The 19,861-nt window shown below is 34.3% G+C and overlaps 1 protein-coding gene across 1 annotated transcript in view; it reads right to left on the bottom strand.

Moving 5' to 3' along the window:
• LOC123551571 (uncharacterized) overlaps positions 1–18,422 on the bottom strand; it is a 100,423-nt gene extending 82,001 nt beyond the window's left edge. Inside the window, exon 1 of the mRNA XM_053541047.1 lies at positions 16,110–18,422. Coding sequence (XP_053397022.1) covers positions 16,110–16,835 — 726 coding nt within the window. The 5' untranslated portion in view covers positions 16,836–18,422. The remainder of the gene's footprint in view (positions 1–16,109) is intronic.
• Positions 18,423–19,861: the final 1,439 nt, after the last annotated feature.

Below are 19,861 nucleotides of genomic sequence, written 5' to 3'. Positions count from 1 at the left end.
TGTTCATGTCTCAAAGTTCAAGGCCTAAGCCTTTGATTCTTGGTATGTAGCATTGCCTAGTGGTTCTCTAACAAATTTGGTCAAATTATGCCTCTGGAATGAAAAGAGGCCCAAGCCTGGGGGTCACTTGTTATATGAATTACATAGGAAAAAATACTTCAAAAATTTTCTGATCTTTTTTCCTAGACTATTCAAGTACATTTAACTGATGACCCCAAGTAATTTGGGGTCACTTGACTTTGACCTTGACCTTAGTAACTTTCTTGCTTATTAGAATACAGCCTTGAAATTTTGCCAAATTCTTTACATGACATTTCATTGATATTTCTGTGAAATTTTGGCAAAATTTTGACAAAATGTCTCTGAAATTTCTCTGAAAGAATTTGGCAAAATATTGATGAAATTTGGTGAAATTTCACAGAAATATCAATAAAATTTTACCAAAATTCACCGAAAGAATTTGGCAAAATACTGATGAATTTCACAGAAATATCAATGAAATTTCACCAAAATTCACCGAAAGAATTTGGGAAAATATTGATGAAATTTGGTGAAATTTCACAGAAATATCAACGAAATTTCATCAAAATTCGCCGAAAGAATTTGGCAAAATATTTCTGAAATTTGGTGAAATTTCACCAAAATTTTACTGTTATTTTGGCGAAATTTTAATGAAATTTCAACAAAATTTTACTGATAATTTGCCAAAATCTTTCACTGTTATTTCACTGATATTTTATTGAAATTTCATTGAAATATCAGTGAAATTTCACTGATCATTTTCACTGGGGTATACTTTTGAAATTAATAACATGTTTCATGCGTTCTAACATTTGTAAAATCCGCAAATTTAGTTGGTGCCCAGCACCTGGTAGAGCAAAGGCACCTATGTATCCAAAGGTATTTTTATAACGAAAAATTTGTTTATTGTATAGACATGTTGAGCCAGTTATTTGCAAAACAATTCTAATAATAACAAAGTCTCTCCCAACAACAACTTTGCTTGTCAACAGTCCGTCAAGGGAAGAGGAATCTCTCTGATTTCTAGCAAATGAACATATCTAAGAATGTCACAGGCATAGGTATTTACAGATGATCTGTAAATTTACAGAATCTAATAAATAAATTTATAGATTTTATAAGTGTATAAAAAGGGTTTGGCCTGCAACTAATTGATTTATATATAGTATGCATAAATCATGGTTATTTGTTTTCAAAAAAAATGTACAGTTCCATTACTAGGTCAAATGTGTTTACAGTCATGTTTTCAAACCAAAATATCTCTACTTATAAAAATACCTTTCTACTTTTTGATTATGTTTTGTTTTAGCTTGAGCTCACGTTTTTCTTATACAAGACATTCTAAAATATGGAACCCTGAGTTTAGGTTACAAAACGCAATCTTTAATGTTTACAAACATGATGTTTACAAAAACGAACTGTTGTCACAAAAATGAATGAAACTCACAGCTGACATTTATTCATGCATACCATCAGTAAACAAGTAATTTCAAACTGTGATTTTTAGGCCAACTGTGTAGTTTCAGCAGTTTTGGACGATTCGTACACCCGATCCATAAATTTATTCAAAAATCTTTAAATATGCAAAATTACATTATAAATTTACAGATACTCTGTAAATATATCACTTTCTTAGACCTGTTCACACAAAAACAACTAACAAAAATGTAATAATCACACTTGCCTTGAATTGTCTAATTTTTAATTTTTGTTAATTCCAAACATAAAAACTAAAGAATTGTGGCAACCATTAACAACTGTTAACTACAAACCAAAAGTCAGAAAGAGTTAGTGACAGCCACGTGTCCAAAAGAAAATATCACCTTCACAAAGACTAATTTCTTTTTCCTTCCCCTGACTGCATGTTCATTCACAAACTGGTCATTTTATTTTCAGTTGTGATTCATGATTGAGGACCATATTCACTCGATTTCAGAAGGATTAACTCAAAATAGGTGTTCATTTTAAGGCAATGATTATCAGCATGGCTATTGAGGGCCACTCGACCATAGACAGCAGTAGGTTAAGTGAATAGAAGGGGTCAGTCAATGCCCCTAAGGTGCAATATTTAACAAAATTGGACTAATTTTGAGATATAATAACTGTACTTTATAAACAGTGAAAACAAACAACCTGCCTGACAAATTATACCTAATTTATGTTATAGATGCAATTATACCTTTAAGTTCATCCCTAAATATCAAGAAAAGTTTTAAGCTTGCTGTCACATTTACACTCTGTATTACTTTGTTTCAAACTAGGTAGAGCACACAACTTTATCATGATGTTGTGAGTTCAAAATGCAGAATTGGCATATTTTCATTCTGACAGTTTTGCCAGAAAACAGTATACTTTCACAGAAAACAGTATACTTTCAGTATGTTCTCTACCTCTGACTAATGAAAAGCAGCTGTCATTTAACTTACAGAGAACAGCCTATTGGTTTAGCTCAATATTGAGAGTGCAGATCTAAGATCATGGGAGTTCGATCTCCTGGAAAAGCATGTTCTCAGAGACAATTTGATAATAAACATTGTACCAGCATTTTCTTCCTCTTAATCATGTGGAGAAGTTGGCAGTTACTTGCAGAGAACAGGCTAGTACTGCCATGGTACAGAATCTAGAAACCTGCCCACCATAACTGATAATCAAAAATAATCAAAAACCTTACAGATAACAAGATGTTAACTGACTGCCTTTAAATAACTGAAATGTTAATGGAAATTAAACAAGAGCTGTCTGTTGAGAGTGCGCTCAACTATTCAAAGAACTGAATGTAGGTATGGGGTAAAAATATAACCAGAGATTTGTAGAAAAAAGAAAGAAAACAGATAAGATAAACAATGTACCTGTATTTATGGAACTGGGTAAGTCTTGCACTATATGGCAATGTGTAACTAATTATTATTAATTTCTGTCAAAAAAGGGCCATAACTGAGTCAAAATCCTTGTCCTTGTTATGTAGTCTTGTAGTTCATATGGAGACTATAATTTGTAAAAAAGTGATCAAAGTTTCAAAGCCGCACAGTTTTGACAAAACATGGACTTGCACGAAAACTGAACCAATTTCCAAGTCCAAAAAGGGCCATAATTCAGCCAAAATACTTGACAGAGTTATGTATTTTTTCCTACAGGTAGAGACTGTTAGTCTGTTATAATAAACAAGTGATAAAAGTTTAAAAGTCATATGTCAAACAGTTTACACAAAATATGAACTTGTACGAAAAACCTATCCAAGATTTGTAAGTTAAAGGGGCCAAATTTCGGACAAAAGGTATTTTCTTGCCTAAAACTAGACATGGTGATGATTGTTTCAAAGCTGTATGTCAAAAGGTTTTGTCAAAATGTGGACTGGTATGAAAAACTTAACCAAGGTGTGATGCCGACATGGACGCTGACATTAACGTTGTGGTGAGTACGACAATTCTACTTATTCTTTGAATAGTCGAGCTAAAACTGGCATTAAACCCCATTAAAGAAACAAATCAAACAATTTATTTTCAATTTCGTCTGAAAAATTTACATAATCGATTTGAAGTCAAACAATGCTTTCAATTTAATGTTCTCGGTAAAAAATACAAAGTTTTTATAATTACGTAAGTGCCTTGCTAAATCGGATCAATAAAAGGGAGATAATAAGAAATAAAAATTTGGGTAAATATTTGAATAAAAGCTGCCTCAACTTGGATTATTTCAGACATCTTGCTAGATTTTAGACTTATCAGTGAAACCATCTTTATAACCTTGAGATCTAACCTCATCGTAACAATTTCCTTGTCTCTTTAGGCAAATTTCAAGCTCAGTTGACCACGAGGATGGTACTAAATGTTATCTTTTAATTTAAAGTCTAAAACTAACAATATCTTCCATAAACTGAATTACTGTCTCAACAAAACAGACAATATAACATGTGTGGTTAAAACTTGTGTGAACTTTTAACTTTTTGATTGACCGTGATGACAACAATGCTCTTTTGGGTTAGACAATACATTAGACCAGTCTTAACATCATGTGACCAGAAGCTGGTGAAACAAACATATATTTACTTGTCAGGAAGCTGAAACCTATTGAAAGGACTGAAGAAATGACAAAAAAGAACATTTTGTTGGAAGTCCACAGAATAAAACTTAATATTCTAAGGAAATATACATCAGTAAACAATCAGTTTATTTGTTTAAAATAACTGAGATATTTCTTTTTTTAGGTATGTAACAACCTTCAAACACCTATCACAGTGTGACTTCCCCTTATTTCAGTGTATAATACATTGAGCTGAATTTCAGCTGAGTTCAATTTCAGCTGAGTTATATTTTTCATTTTTGAATTTTGTTTTACAAAGTTTATATGCGCATGCGTCGAGAACAGTTCACAACTTTTTCGTAAACTATACACAAAATAATAATTTACTTAAAACTTTCTTACAATACCCTTAATTTGTATAACTGGTGGTGGTAAGATACTTATTAGCTAACCAGCTGTGTAGATAATTCTTATTATCTTCCCAGCTTATTGGATGTTTTTGACTCGTACTGCAACTATACAATTTTCGGATAATTACACAATTCGGACAAAGAGTTGCTGGTTGGTCTAGAATCATACTAATCCAGCAAGGATGGAACTAAGGCTGACATTGTTATGCCTTTTCATCTTTATAGTTGCACATCATATTTTTCCCTGCTCAGCAAATCAGAGTAATTTACTGTGCGACCATTTCCCTCCAAAATCCAGTATTGTTGGTATCTCAGTTGCCAACGTCCTCAAAACAGTAATACCATCTAGAAAGCACAAAGAGAAACCCAGTGCTAGTAAGACATCCTTATTATTTCTTTTTTGTCTTCTGGCATGTCAGACCCCAGACATTGAACCAAACCCAGGCCCGCCAGGCGCTTCCTGTCCTACCCAGTACCCGTGCGGGATATGTTCCCAAAATGTGTCCTGGTCACAAAAAGGCATCCTGTGTGACAACTGCGAAACTTGGTTTCACACAGACTGCGAAGGCATTGGCAGTCATACTTACGACAAACTCTCAGACTCAAAGTTCAGCTGGTACTGTCAACAGTGCGGCTCGCTAAACCACTCAAGTTCACTGACTGAATCCCTAGATACTCTCAGTGACACTTCTTACTATTCCCTCTAAGTCACGACCACAGTAAAGTAAGTTTCAGCTTAAATAGCTCTTCTTTCCTCCATGAGCCTCCAGAAACCCCAAAGGCCTCATCTACCACAATCCCTAAAAAGAAAAAGGTTACTCCCAAACCTAAACTAAAAACATCTGAACGTCTCACAGTCCTTAACATTAATTGTCGTTCTGTCAAAAACAAAATCCCTGAATTACACCTAGTTATTGACCAAATTAAACCAGATGTTATTTGCCTTACAGAAACATGGCTTAAGCCAGACATCAGTTCTTCCGAAATATTTACTGATAATCTTAATTATAAGGTATATAGGGATGACAGGAGTGAAGGTCAAGGTGGAGGAGTGATGATAGCTATATCTAACTCACTGATCAGCCAAGAACAACCAGACCTCAAGACTTCATGCAACATAACCTGGGCCAAAATTACCATCACTGGCCTTAAAGATATCTTTGTCGGAGCCTACTATAAACCCCAAGAATTAGATGCCGACTCCCTATCCCAACTCTGGTTATCCCTTAGTAAAATACCCAAGGGCAGCATAGTATGGCTACTTGGAGACTTCAATCTCCCCGACATTGACTGGTCAAAAGAGTCCCCTAAACAAACTTGTAAAAACAGATCCTTTTATGAAGAATTTATTGAAAGATATTCCCATTATAATCTTGAACAAATAGTTAAGATCCCAACTAGGTTATCCAACACCCTTGATCTCTTCTTTACAAACCATCCATCCCATGTTCACTTGGTTAAATCCCTACCGAGTCTAGCCACCTCGGATCATGATATTATATTTCATGAATTGAATCTTAATAGGGGCCGCCCAACCCAACCTAGACGCCCTATAAAACTCTACACGAAGGCTAATTGGGAAGGGCTAAAATCTGACATGAAGGCTTTTGGTGCTAGCTTTTCACCGAAAACCATTCAGACCCTGAAGTAGCGTGGAATTCATTCAAGGACTGCCTTAATGAATCCCAGTCAAAACACATTCCATCTAAAATGTCTAAACCCCGTGCCGACTTGCCATGGTTAACCCCGAGAATTATCAGGCTTATACATAAGCGTGATAAACTGTACCAGAAACTACACAAATCTCCCTCCTCAGCCCGCCAACAAAGATTCAAATCCCTTAAGTCTTCTATCCAGAAGCAAATAAGAGCCCAATACTGGTCATATATGGAAAGTGTCATATTTGACCATGACTCACAACCTGGTAAAAACAAAAAGTTTTACAGCTTCATCAAGCACAACAAAAAAGAAAATGTCGGCATTGCCCCCCTTAAATCAGATGGTCTTACCTACACAGACCCCATCCAAAAGGCTACTATCTTAAACAAACAATTTGAATCTGTCTTTTCCCCTCCCCAGCCCCTTAGTCTGAAGCATATATGTTCCAACGTCCTCTCATCCCCAGTCTCCATGATGAATAAGATCCAGGTCACCACTGAAGGTGTGGAAAAACTGCTCTATGGCCTATCCCCACATAAAGCCTCAGGACCTGATGAATTATCCCCACGCATCCTAAAAGAACTCCACCATGAAATTGCTCCTGTACTTGCCCATATATACAGGTTATCTCTCGAATCTGGCCTAGTACCCAGTGATTGGAAAAAAGCCACCGTAGCCCCCGTATTTAAAAAAGGTCCCAAGTCTAAACCTAGTAACTATCGCCCAATTTCCCTAACTTGCATTGCTTCCAAACTCCTTGAACACATTGTTGTTTCCAATCTTATGACCTATTTTGACAAGCATAAGCTACTTAGCCAGTTCCAGCACGGCTTTAGATCAGGTCACAGTTGTGAGACTCAGCTCATTAATTTCACTCAGGAACTTTACAATAACACTGAACAGGGTCAACAAACAGATGTTATTGTCATGGACTTCTCCAAGGCGTTTGACAAGGTCGATCACATTAGACTAATTTATAAACTACAAAGCCTTGGTGTCAACCCACAAATTACCAAATGGGTCAAATCTTTCCTGTCCAACTGCTCCCAGAAAGTCGCTGTTGATGGTCATTTTTCCAGTGAACTTCCTGTACTGTCTGGAGTTCCCCAGGGTCTGTTCTTGGGCCATGTCTCTTCCTGGTATATATCAATGACTTACCAGATTCCGTCAAATGTAACGCAAGAGTGTTTGCAGATGACACCATAATATACCTTACCATCAACTCCATTTCAGATAGTATATCTCTGCAACAAGACCTGATTAGCTTAGAAACCTGGGAGAAGACATGGTCCATGGAGTTCAACCCGGACAAGTGTGAAGTCCTTAGAATTTTTAGAAAGAAAAATCCTGTAGTCTACCCCTACAAACTTCACAACATAGAGTTAAAAACTTGTGAGGCAGCTAAATACTTAGGCATAACCATTTCCAAAGATCTAAACTGGTCCAAACACATTGACAGTATCACTTCCAAAGCAACTTCCACTCTTCGCTTCATACAACGAAATGTCAAAACTGATAATAAAAAGGTCAAAATTGCTGCCTATAACACCTATGTCCGCCCTCAACTTGAGTACTGTTCAAGCGTCTGGCATCCTTGGCAAAAAACCCTCACTAGCAAAGTCGAAAATGTCCAAAGGTCAGCTGCTAGGTACGTCATGTATGACTACAGTTACACCAGTAGTGTTACACAAATGCTGAAAACCTTAGAATGGAATACACTCCAATATAGAAGGTTACACAATTCATTAGTAATGTTTTATAAAATAAGGACCCAGACAGTTGCAGTCGACCAATCTCATCTTATTCCAACTAGAAACCTAAATTACTTAATCCCCATGTCTCACACTCAGTACTTTTCTAACTCCTACTTCCCTAGGACCATCCGACTCTGGAACTCCCTACCAACTCATGTTAAATCTAGCCCCAGTCTCAGAATCTTTAGAGAGAGGCTGGCGGTGGTCAGTATGTAATTCTGTTGCCTCTGTCCCATTTTAACTGTAGCATACTGTCTTTTTTAGCTTTTATTCTTTTAACATTGTAACATATCAGTTCTTTAACAACTGTTTCTCTGACAGCGCCGCCCAGTGATAGTCGGAAATCGACGGTTGGGTGAAAGATGTAGATGTAGATGTAGATCTCAATAGATATGGTCTATAGTTATATTTCTTGTACTTTGCTTACAATATGACTTATTTTGCTTGTACTAAATAATAATGCAGAAATTCTTAATTTACTTCTTTTTCTGGTCTGTTAAAATGCAGATAATGAAATCATTTAAAATATTTTGTATACAATCATGAAACATAACAGAAACTTTCTTAAAAGTTCTAGTATAAATGCCTGTAGAATATGGCAAACCTTTGATTTTACCAGGCGCTGACAAGAGTGTCACCATTTTAGGATCTAATGGTTTTACCATCCTAATGTGATTTGCTTGATGGCAGAGATGAATTTCTTTGACAATATTCTAGCATGAGGGTTACAGTCTCTTCAGTACCATGAACTAGTGTTACTGGCTTTCCCTTGAAGAAAAGCAATTCTGGACATTCCATCTTCTGTGGAAATGCAAGGCCTGTAAATCGAATATTGTGCTCTCTCATATGGGCTTATTATCCATGCAGATAAGAATTATTAAAAAAAATGACAAATTTATATAATCAGTATGTATGAATTACATAGAAACAAGAGTTGTTATAACTCGTCAAAGTTTTCCTTGTCGAAATTAATACATGTATACTGACCATTTTCTTTATGAACCAGGTGCAAAAGTGAAGCAGGGGACCAACAATAGCCATTTATCATGGACCTTTTGATGAAAATAAAACTGTGAACATTTAGATACCATCTCCGAGACAGTACCATTTGACTTTGTGTACTGAAAGCATCATTTACCACAAAAATTCAATCAAAATGTCACTGGCCGAGATAAGTGGACATAAATACCATGAAAACCTGTATATGTTTTAATGAGAAAATAGCCAATTTAAATAACATCATATGTTAAAACGTAAGTGACAAAAAAAAACTTCATGAAAATATATCTGATCGCATGATAATGAGCTTTTTAACTGAATGTAAGGTATCTAAATAGAAGGAATTCAATATGTATCACAAAAAACAGCAGGTGTCGCTTTTAAACTTCAACAAATGTGTAAGATACACTAATTTCATTCTGGGTATTTATATGTCTACACCTGATCTCTCCTTTAATATACAAACTATCAAGTTCTCAAATGTAAGTGGCAAACAAAGTAAGTTGGTCAAATATAAAGGAAACATTTTCAGGATGTTTTAAAAATTAAATTAATGCAAAATCCTGCTTTGACGATGTTTTTTAAATGTTTTAAAAATTAAATTAATGCAAAATCCGGCTTTGACAATGCTTTTTAAGTGTATTTAAAGGGTGGTGGTGGCAGGCTTCCTGTAACGTAAGAGGAAGTAGTGGAATACAACAAATTGCTTATATGCAGACTAATGTTCGATTGAAAGCTCTATACTTGCTATTCATAGACACAGCCAGTATCAAAAAATGACATACCATCAAAGTTTGCAGGATCAAAATCTAAAAATCCAAGAAACCCAATCCTTAGCATATATACACCAAAAGCAACATGACTGAGAACAATTTACAAAATCCAAATAGTTTTTCACATATAAATCAACACGAGTCCAACATTAACTTAGTGCATAAACGCGCTAGCCACAAAAATTGTATTCTATCAAAATTATCAATATTCTTCCAATAAAACCATTTTAGAATTTGTCACATGTCAAATTATGACAATTTTCCGGCTAATTAGAATGTGTAATTGTTCATTTTTTTAGGTAGACTAGACATAAAGAATATTTTCATTGTGTTTTGGACAAATTATACCAACAAAAGTAATCTGTTTCCATAAAATGTTTGTCAACATTTTCTCAATCAATCTCTTTCTTGCTGAACTTAGTTTACTTCAAATTAGATAATACGTATAGCAATTTTAAGGAAAACTGGGTGGACGTTAAAGGAATAAAATACGTTACATTTGTTCTTAAAGGCTCATAATGCAATGTCGCTGCCACATTTTCCGTCATGAATATACAATGCATTAATTTCTTTTTAATCCTATTTCTGATAATTACTTTTATTAACATTAATTTTGTCAAAGGTTTGAATATTACTGAATATTATAGAATGTTTTATTGAATCTGTTGTTTTTATTACCTCCCTTTATGGCTCTAACTATAACAGTTCATGTGCAATATTAAAAGTAGTGCTTTTCTAACCATGTAAGTACACAAAACAACTATTTGAAAAGCTGTTTCATCTGTTTTTAAGATAAAAATTTAAAACATTATGGACCGTTAATATTTCCTTTGTATAATTATCATCTGGCTGGTTTTCGCTTTTTTCTGTAATTCATTACATTAACTTCTCAAAATAAAAACCTGCGCAAAGAAAAATGATTTTGGTGAAGAAACATAAACATACTTCCTTGACTGGAGACCAAAGTAATGAACCCAGGTTCCAAGGTGAACAACCTGAGTTTGGAGACCTGAGTCTCAAATATCTAGCTACTGATTGGTTGTTTCTGGGTACAATACTGAAACTGACTAATCAAATCATTGCACCAGTACGACTGGTCTCAAAACTTGAATTAAAATCTTTTCATGTTAGACTGACAGCTAAAGGTTATTCGTTATATTTCCATCTTTCAAAGGCAGAGGTAGAGCCAATGATCCTCTGGCTCCTGAGGCACTGTGCCTTCAAACAAGTGACACCCACATGGAACCATACATTTTCGAAAAATCCAGATGGATGGTTTCCTTGCATAGAAGAATAAGACAAATGGTTAGGTTCAAACTGACAGTAGGAAGGAAGAACTAATTTCAAGTCTCAGATTAAACAGCAATAATAAAACAAGTATGCCCACGTGCAGAATGTCGAGCCCCCCAACTGTCAAGTGTGACCTTGACCTTAGACCTAGGTACCTGGTTCTTGCGCATGACACTCCATCTCATAATGGTGAACATTCATGCCAAGTTACATCAAAATCCCATCATGCATGAAGGAGAAACAAACTTCAAATTTGACCTCTGACATCCAACTGTGACCTTGACCTTTGAGATAGGAACATGGGGTTTGTGCATGACACCCCTTCTCATTGAGGTAAACATTCATGCCAAATATAAACAAGATTGGTCCATGCATGTCAAAGTTACTGTCCAGTAAAAACTGGACGCACGCACGCACAGACGCATGCCAATACACCGACCTGCCAAATGTGACGACTAAGTCAAGCTCACCACAAGCAGGCTCGACACTAAAACCATCAAAACTAAAGATAAAGGAAAATAGAAATTCTATTTTTCGTGACCTCATATAAAACATGTTGGTTAAAATATTCACCGTCATTCATCATTGTAGGTTTTTCATGCACCAGCACATAAAGCACAGTGTCAACACTTAACACTATTGTGATTTGAATAGGATAAAGAACATTTGATAAACGTTTACGAGAAACACACTTGACCATTGGCTCAAATGTTGTTATAAACTTCAAATTCCGGCTTTCCTAAAAACAGAAATTAAATAAACACTAAATTTGGTGAAGTCTGGTCATTTGAATGAAACAAGAGGGCCATAATGGCCCTATAACACTTCACTGAGTATCATATAGCTCCGAAAGGTCAAGGTAAGACCCAAACTTATACACAATTTATGAATTCAGTATATGTATGTGTTGTTATAACAGGTTTGCAGTTGATCAAATTACATCAGATCAAGAGCACATAACTCCTCAATAAATAGTCTGACAATAGTAGAACATCTTTTGTTAAATGAAGCATGCATACCACTTGATAAATGAGTGTGCAAACATAATGTGGAGTACTTTGTAGTTGTTGTTGTTTTTTTTTTTTTATGAATCAAGGGCACAAAACTGTAGACTAGATGTCCAATCTGAATTATAATCGAACTTGTCTGTGATCTTACTTTGGTAAACAAATTCCATATTTATCTGACACAGTGAAAGGGCACATAACTCTGGATCTATTCAAATTTGAATAAAATTTTATAGTTCTACACATTCTGTGTTAATATGATATTAGGACAGGTGTATAAAAAGTGCTAGACTGTCAACATATAACAAAATATACTGTGAAATCATTTAAATTCGCTGGCATGAAATTTCGCATAAACGTGAAAAGGAACTGTCTCGCACGGGCTTTAATTCGCGCATTTTCAGTGTTAGAAATGAAAAAATAAAATTGAAAAAAAAAATAGAGCGATCTTATATTCGCGCGTCAGTTCTAGTGCAAAATACGCGAAAATTCGTCCTACGCGAATAAAAATGATTTCACAGTAATATTGTTGGTATATCAAAGGCTCATAACTCTGGGTGTACTATATTATAGTCTGATCTGTTGATAAATTATCAAACTTGAAAGAAGTATGTCACATTTTGATAAATGAATAGCATATAACTTTTTTTTTGGTTTTGTTTAAGTTAAAACTTTAAAGAGATTTTATGTTCATACTGCTGTAGCATTGATGCAAACATGATTAAAGATGGAATTTCTTGGTAAATTAAGGGCCTTTAACTTGGATGGTTGAGTGCAAACATATCAAGTGTGGAAGGACTGACAACTGACGACTTCTGGTAACTTGAGAAAAAAATTTAAGACTCATATTTACAACCACAGTCAATCATCACAATGAAATCGTCCATGTGAATTTATTAAAAATAGAACAGCTGTTTCGTATTTCATTTTCACAAAAATTGCGGTACTATGATTTTGAATAAACAAACTGCATACTTGAAATTATCAGATCTAATCGTCCAGGTATCATAAATATCAAAAATGTAAACAATCGAGAACTTCAAAAGGCCAACTATAAATACTGGAAGATGTCCAATATACACAAGGAAAATTACACCTCGTATTGTAAACTGTAAACGAGAACCATCCAATTCACTCAAATTTGAAAGTTAATACTTTCTATGGATCTATATTTTGTGATATATGATGATATGTCATCTAAAGGTTGGGTACACAAAAATGACAAGAATTCGCAAAAATGAAAAGAAAAGTATAACAGCTTCACTCAGGCATACACTTGTCTGGATGCATAACATGATTTAAAAAATAACATTTTAAAATACAGTGTGTATACAGTACGTCTCTTGATAGATTTTGCAAATATCTAAGACATGTTTAAAACACCGGTGGAAAATGTTGTGTAGCTTAAAAGGCACTCGGCACATTAAATGCAAATGGCAAGCTTTAACAGCTGCTCGCTTCTGCTCAACTGGGAGAGATCTTGACGTTGCAAGTTCGAACCCTGTAAGGAAATGTTCTTTGTGACACTATCTTAAAGTTGCTGATTTCCAGTATGTGCAGTTCATGTGTGGAAGTTGTCAGTTAATCAAGGACCAACAAAATGAAAATACCATTTTCATGTACAAAGATCAGATGACCAAACATGATTAGGTTTCAGTATATAGCATTATGGACATCTTTTAGAGAGTACTATTAATTTTCAGATGTTATGTCTTTGGTCACGAGAAAACACTTGCTCGGCAGCCACACACCCTCTACCCTGTCATCTAACTTACGACCTCTAGATTGGTGGGCTCAGTGTTGTAAGATGGGCAGAGTGTCACATTTATTCTAATCTTAATGCATTTGTGTTCAAAGACCAGAGGTTTTCCTTGCAAGTTGTTCTTTTTACAATGGTGTTGGATCTACACTAAAACATCTTTTGGTCAAGGTTGCAAGGCAGGACAAGCAAAATGTTAGTATAATTGTCCACAGGTTTGAGAGATTCAAACACAATGAAAAGGTGAAGCCGAGGACCACACAAAGTCTTTTGAGTGAGTCTGGGTGCTCAAGCTACTGATGCTCAAGTAAACAGTGTATGTTCAAGTTGTACCAGTACTGAGCTCAAAAGGTTGCAACTCAAACATTGTATGTTCAAGCATCGACATAGCAATATTTATAACTTTTTTTGCCAGAATATTAAAGTCCTAAGCATTAACCCTTATCATGGTGGACACAACTGATTCCGCCTCTGCCACCAGTGCAGATCATGATCAGCCTGCACATCCATGCAGTCTGATCAAGACCTGCATTGTTCGCTAGTCAGTCAGTATCATTTTGGTAAGCCCCCCTTCTTACAGTTAATGGTACTGTCCCCTTCTAACAGTTAATGGTACTGTCCAAAGTGAAAGACGGACACGTTCATTATAGAAAATTAGCAGGGTAAGTGTTAACGTTTAAGTGAAATGTTTAATAAATCTATCATAAATTATGACACATCACTTACACAATCACCTTATGCAGTATTTTTTGCAATTTATGCATTAGGAAAATGATTCAGTAATGAGTAACAAACAAATAAGTAACAAATTGTGCTGTAACTTTAAGGCTTAGCATTACGTTTTGAGAAACAAAAATCAAACAACACCAAATCATAGAAAGAAAGAGTTGTTTAACATGAAAATTGAACAGTATGTAAAACATGTATATTACTTTACGAAACAAGTGTCAGTATACTGATATAAACATTGAATTGCAGAAAAGACTGCCTAAAGAGGCCCCACTTCCGGACAGTCAAACGCCTTTAAAAACTCTCACCATTTTCAAAGAACTGTTACACATGTTCGTTTTGATGCATTTGCAATAGCGTGCGAATGGTGAAATTTCACATAAAAAGTGGAATACAGTTTTCAGCAATTGTTTATCTTTTAATTATTTCTTTACAAATCAAAAATGGCATTCATTTTCAAAGGGAGACAACTTTTTCTTGACGGATACTTAAAATATTCGGAAAAAGTTGTCTCCCTTTGAAAATGAATGCCATTTGTAAAGAAATAAAAATAAACAATTGCTGAAAACTGTGTTCCACCTTGTTATGTGAAATTTCACCACTCACACGCTATTGCAAATGCATGAAAACGAACATATGTAACAGTTCTTTGAAAACGGTGAGTTTTTAAAAGCGTTTGACTCTCCTTTTCCGCAATTCAATGTTTATATCAGTATACTGACACTTGTTTCCTAAAGTAATATACATGTTTTACATGCTGTTCAATTTTCATGTTTAACAACTCTTTCTTTCTATGATTTGGGGATTTGGTTTGATTTTTGTTTCTCAAAACGTAATGCTAAGCCTTAAAACATGTTTCACCTCCAGCAAGACTAAGTCTTCCTATTTGTACAACAGGAAGATATATTTGGATGAGTACCCTGCTTAAAATCCTATTGGTTGGGCCAATGGGTATCAAAGTTTTGTTAAATCCTACATGTATTTTTCAAACAAAACTTAATGAAAAATCATGTTTATGAAATAATCTTGTGCTGAATGTATGAGCATTAGCACTAATTTACATGAAAGATGTTATAAAAAATTGTTAACTTTTCTATTGGTCTTGTATTACCTAGGATGGAACTGTACACACTGTACTTCAAGTTAGAAGAGAAAAGTGTCAACCAGGTGTTGGACTCAAACCCATGGCCCTTTAACATAAGACAGGTGCCCTACAAACCAAGTTAATGGACAACTTTTTTTTGTTGGGTTTATGTCACATCGAAAGTGATCCACTCATCTTTGAGAGTTTGAGACCTGCTAGGGTGATCATATGAGGCAGCCTTCCAGCTTTCAGAATGTCTGCAGTTCTGCCCAGTTGCTTGCTGGTTGAAGTTAGATAATGCCTGCAGGTGCACCACAAGCTGTGTTAGGGGACAACCATTTAAGCAGTTTGTTAGTGTACCTTGAATGTATCATTTCTTTCAAAAGAACAAATACAAATAGATCACAATGAGGAACAGTAAACCATCCTTTAGCTAAAAACTATTATTTGACTGATGTAATGTGAAGTTTTTGCAATTTTCACAAGAAATACGAGACATGTATTATCTCTTGGTTTGAATAAAATGTTTGAAGTGTCATTATAAGAAGATTTTCTATTATTTTTCAAAAGAATATTTGGCTATAGATGTGTATAAAATACAAACCTCAAACTCAGCATCTTTATTTAAATCCATTGGGAGAATCACGAAGAATAACGTTTCCTGAGTAAATCCGTCTGGTTCATCAAGAGAAGAACTGTTACTAAGAGACAAAGGCTTGAACCCAGCCTCCTCCTCCTCCTTTGAGGTTGTACGTTTTCGTCTTGAACCCTTATGTGTAATTCTAGGTGAACGCAACTTATTCAAAATCGTTTTTGTTCGATTTATCTTAGGTGAGGTAGTCGGCGAAGGCGACTGAGTGTTCATTTTATACAGTAACTCGTCCAATAAATTAGAAGCTTTCAGATTTGGGCTCATACTCAATGGTCGTCCAACTGGTGAACTTCCTGTTCGACTTGCTTTCGATTTTTTATCAACAATATCGTCACTTGAAGGAAATTTTTGCCGAGCTGCAACTAGGCCTGACGGAGGATCTGGAGCTCTCCGTTTCTTTCTTATCGTCGCTGGCGAATCCGGAGTCACTATCATCTGTGGAACAGGGCGTCTCAAATCTGGCTCATTCATAGAACTGTCCAAAGTTAACGAATTAACATCACGAGAAAACAACCTCTGTAGAGCGTATTCTGGCATTGATTTAAATCCAAAATCATCATCTTCGGGATCCTCATATAAATCCATGACTCGAGGATCATAACTCCGCACAGATCCTGTTCCTACACCTCTCAAAACAGGAGTGGATTTATAAACCGGTATTCTACTATGTTCATCCATTATAACTGCACTCTTCTATCTCACTTATTGTACAAAATCTGTGGAGATTATTTTGCAAAATAAGTACATTTTCAATACAAAACACTACAAAAACAACCCACTGTTTTTTCACCTTCAGGCAAATCCAGCAAAATCATGCTTTTTCACACAGATCTGAATAAACAAGACGGTTTTTCTTCAAATTGTCAAGTTGACATTAATGTTAACTGTTCTTTTTCTCTAATCAATTAGAAAGTTATTTCAACTTTAGTTAATCCTTTAATTCTTTAATCCAAGTCGTCAAGTACCTAATTAAATATAGCACAAGTCGCCAACATTTTTACACCTCTTTCACACTTCAACATGGCATAAAATTCCACAAAAAATATCACATTTTAAGGTAGCATAAAATTCTAAAGTCAAAAAATTATCACTTTTGTATTTCGATAAAAGAAAATTTTATACTCTAATATCCATGAGATGAAATATCGTCAAATTTTATCAAGATATATAAATCTCAAGTCAAGATTTTCAAAATTGTCAATGCAAATCTTTAGACTTCCCGTAGCATATGTACCTCAGATAATCCTTGTCAATTATGCTTGCTTTATCATTCAGAAAAGATGGTTATTAACGAATGAAAGTGCTCACGCTAAACATTTTCCTATAAAATTAGATGTTCCACTTGACTTTACGTATGAAACGGATTACGAGTATTTTCCAAACTTACGGTACATTAAATTTCACACAGGTACTACTAATTTAGAAGTTTTACCTATCAACAATTTATTATACATGTCAGAAAATATCTTTGAATTGTCTTACAAATCAACAACCGTGCACGAAAATTTAAATTTAAACTAAATAGCTCAATCATTCAAGTAAATCCCATGATTTATTACACACCTATGTATCATACATTATTGTTTAGCTGTTGACCAAAAATTACAAGGCTAGTCAATTATATGAAAAGTTTAAAAATTAAAACTGCTTTTTTCTGCAAGTTTTAATATAATACACTAAATGCTACAAGAAACTCTTTAAGTACTGACTAAACACTTATTGCATATATCAAGTGTTTTTCGATAAAACTCTTCAAAACTCAACTTCACTGTCCGAAAGGAAAAGTCCAAGGCTCAGCCTTTACGAGTTTCAAGCATATAATTTACGAAATTTTATCTCTTGACGTTACTTGAAGCGAATAGCCAAAATCAAATGTTATCTTGATTACAATCAAATCTAGTTAAAAAGTTAAACTGATGTACTCTCACGGTGAAACCCGAAACAGCTATCCATTGCGGAAACTTGTTAACGTCAACGTCCTTGTGAACTTGTCCCCACCGAATCCAAAAATAATGTCAAAACTGATAACATCGAGTCAAGCTGACCAATGTTCAAAGATGATCTTGTTATGTTTATTTCACACTAAAACAAGACACCTAGATTACAAAAAAGTAAACATTTTCCTGATAAACGCGTGTCACAAATGTCGTTATCATTTTATCACAAATATGGAGAGATCCAAGTGACTCACATCAAACAAAAGCTTGAAATAAAAAATCCACTGTGAAAAATCAAAGTATCATATTTTTACGATGATAGGCAAGAACACAGAGTATAATAACCAAGCTTGCTTTATGGGTAGTGTATTTCAATATATAAAAACGTAACTTCTGCTCTATATTTCCAGTCTCGCGTAATAAATTATCTGCCGTAACTTTACCTTGAGGTACTGGTACAGGTATTTGTACGGAAAAAAAAAAATGTGACGGATTGTTGCATTAATGTAATAACCAGCCTGTTTGCTCTTTTTAACAATAGTTTATTTTTCACTTATCTGTACTTTCCATCAAATATTACATCAACTTCTATAACAAATTAATTCTCCACGAAAATATTTTCCACATGTTTTTACAAACAATACATAATATAAAGAAAACCTAATTATCCAAGTTTATCATTTACATATAATGTTTTTCTTGTTTTAAGTAAACCAGATTTACGTTAATCAACCTAGTTTAATGTAAATATTAAATATGGGTTTGTAAACGAAACAAATAAAACCAGTTTTATCTAAACACAGGAAATTTATTAATCAAACAAAGTCAAAGAAAACCATTTACTCCCCAAGAAGAAATATCTAACAATCATTTTGTTTCTAAGACACAGAAAAACTTCGACATTAAGACTTCAAAATTTACAACTTGATAGCAATGCATACGGCTATCTCTCTGTTTATTATCATCTTAAAAGTTGTCAAAATTACGTTTTTGAAATTATCTGTCTGTGTTTGTTGAATACTCCGATAGTTTTGATGTAATATAATCTCACTGAAATAATAATGATAATAATTATACGAATCACGAAATTTGAAGTTTTAATTTTCTGAATTATACCTTAAACACATGCAATATGCACAGTAAAATAATTAAACAAGCCTTGAATTTGTGTTCGAATTACAAAATTTAACATAGTGATACCAAAATCTCCCTATTTAGTATTAAACCTGCTCTTAAAAATTCATCATATTTACTGCAATAAACGTATTTTTCGTAACAATGATTCCTATAGCTTCCGAATGTTCTTCAGTGTCCAAAAACAGTAGTATACATGATGTGTAGAATTTTATGATTTACGCAATCTTAAATTTTGCATATATATTCTAATATGATCGTAAGCCCGATTTCACACCTTCTCATTTTGCACTCCTAAAGATGAAATAGGACATCTCAGAAAACTGCATATCAACACAACAGTATATACATATGAACATTTTTTGTAATGAATAATTTGCAATTGATCATTCCCTCATAATTACAAATTTTACGGTACACTAATTTTTCAGGATAAATCACCATAATATACTGGCAAAGATAATTTATAATATACATATATAAAAGATAATGATGAATGTTAACAAGCAAGAGAAGTTTTATATCCCAATAGATCATTATAGTGTCATATCAATAAAATAAAATCTTTAACACAAAATACTATATTTTCAAAGTTTGAAATCAACAGGTGCGATGATTCATACAATATGTTAC

The sequence above is a fragment of the Mercenaria mercenaria genome, chromosome 4 (assembly GCF_021730395.1).
Source record: "Mercenaria mercenaria strain notata chromosome 4, MADL_Memer_1, whole genome shotgun sequence".
Lineage (NCBI taxonomy): Eukaryota > Metazoa > Mollusca > Bivalvia > Venerida > Veneridae > Mercenaria > Mercenaria mercenaria.
Note: the sequence above shows the minus strand (reverse complement) of the source record. Positions and strands in the feature narration are given on the sequence as shown.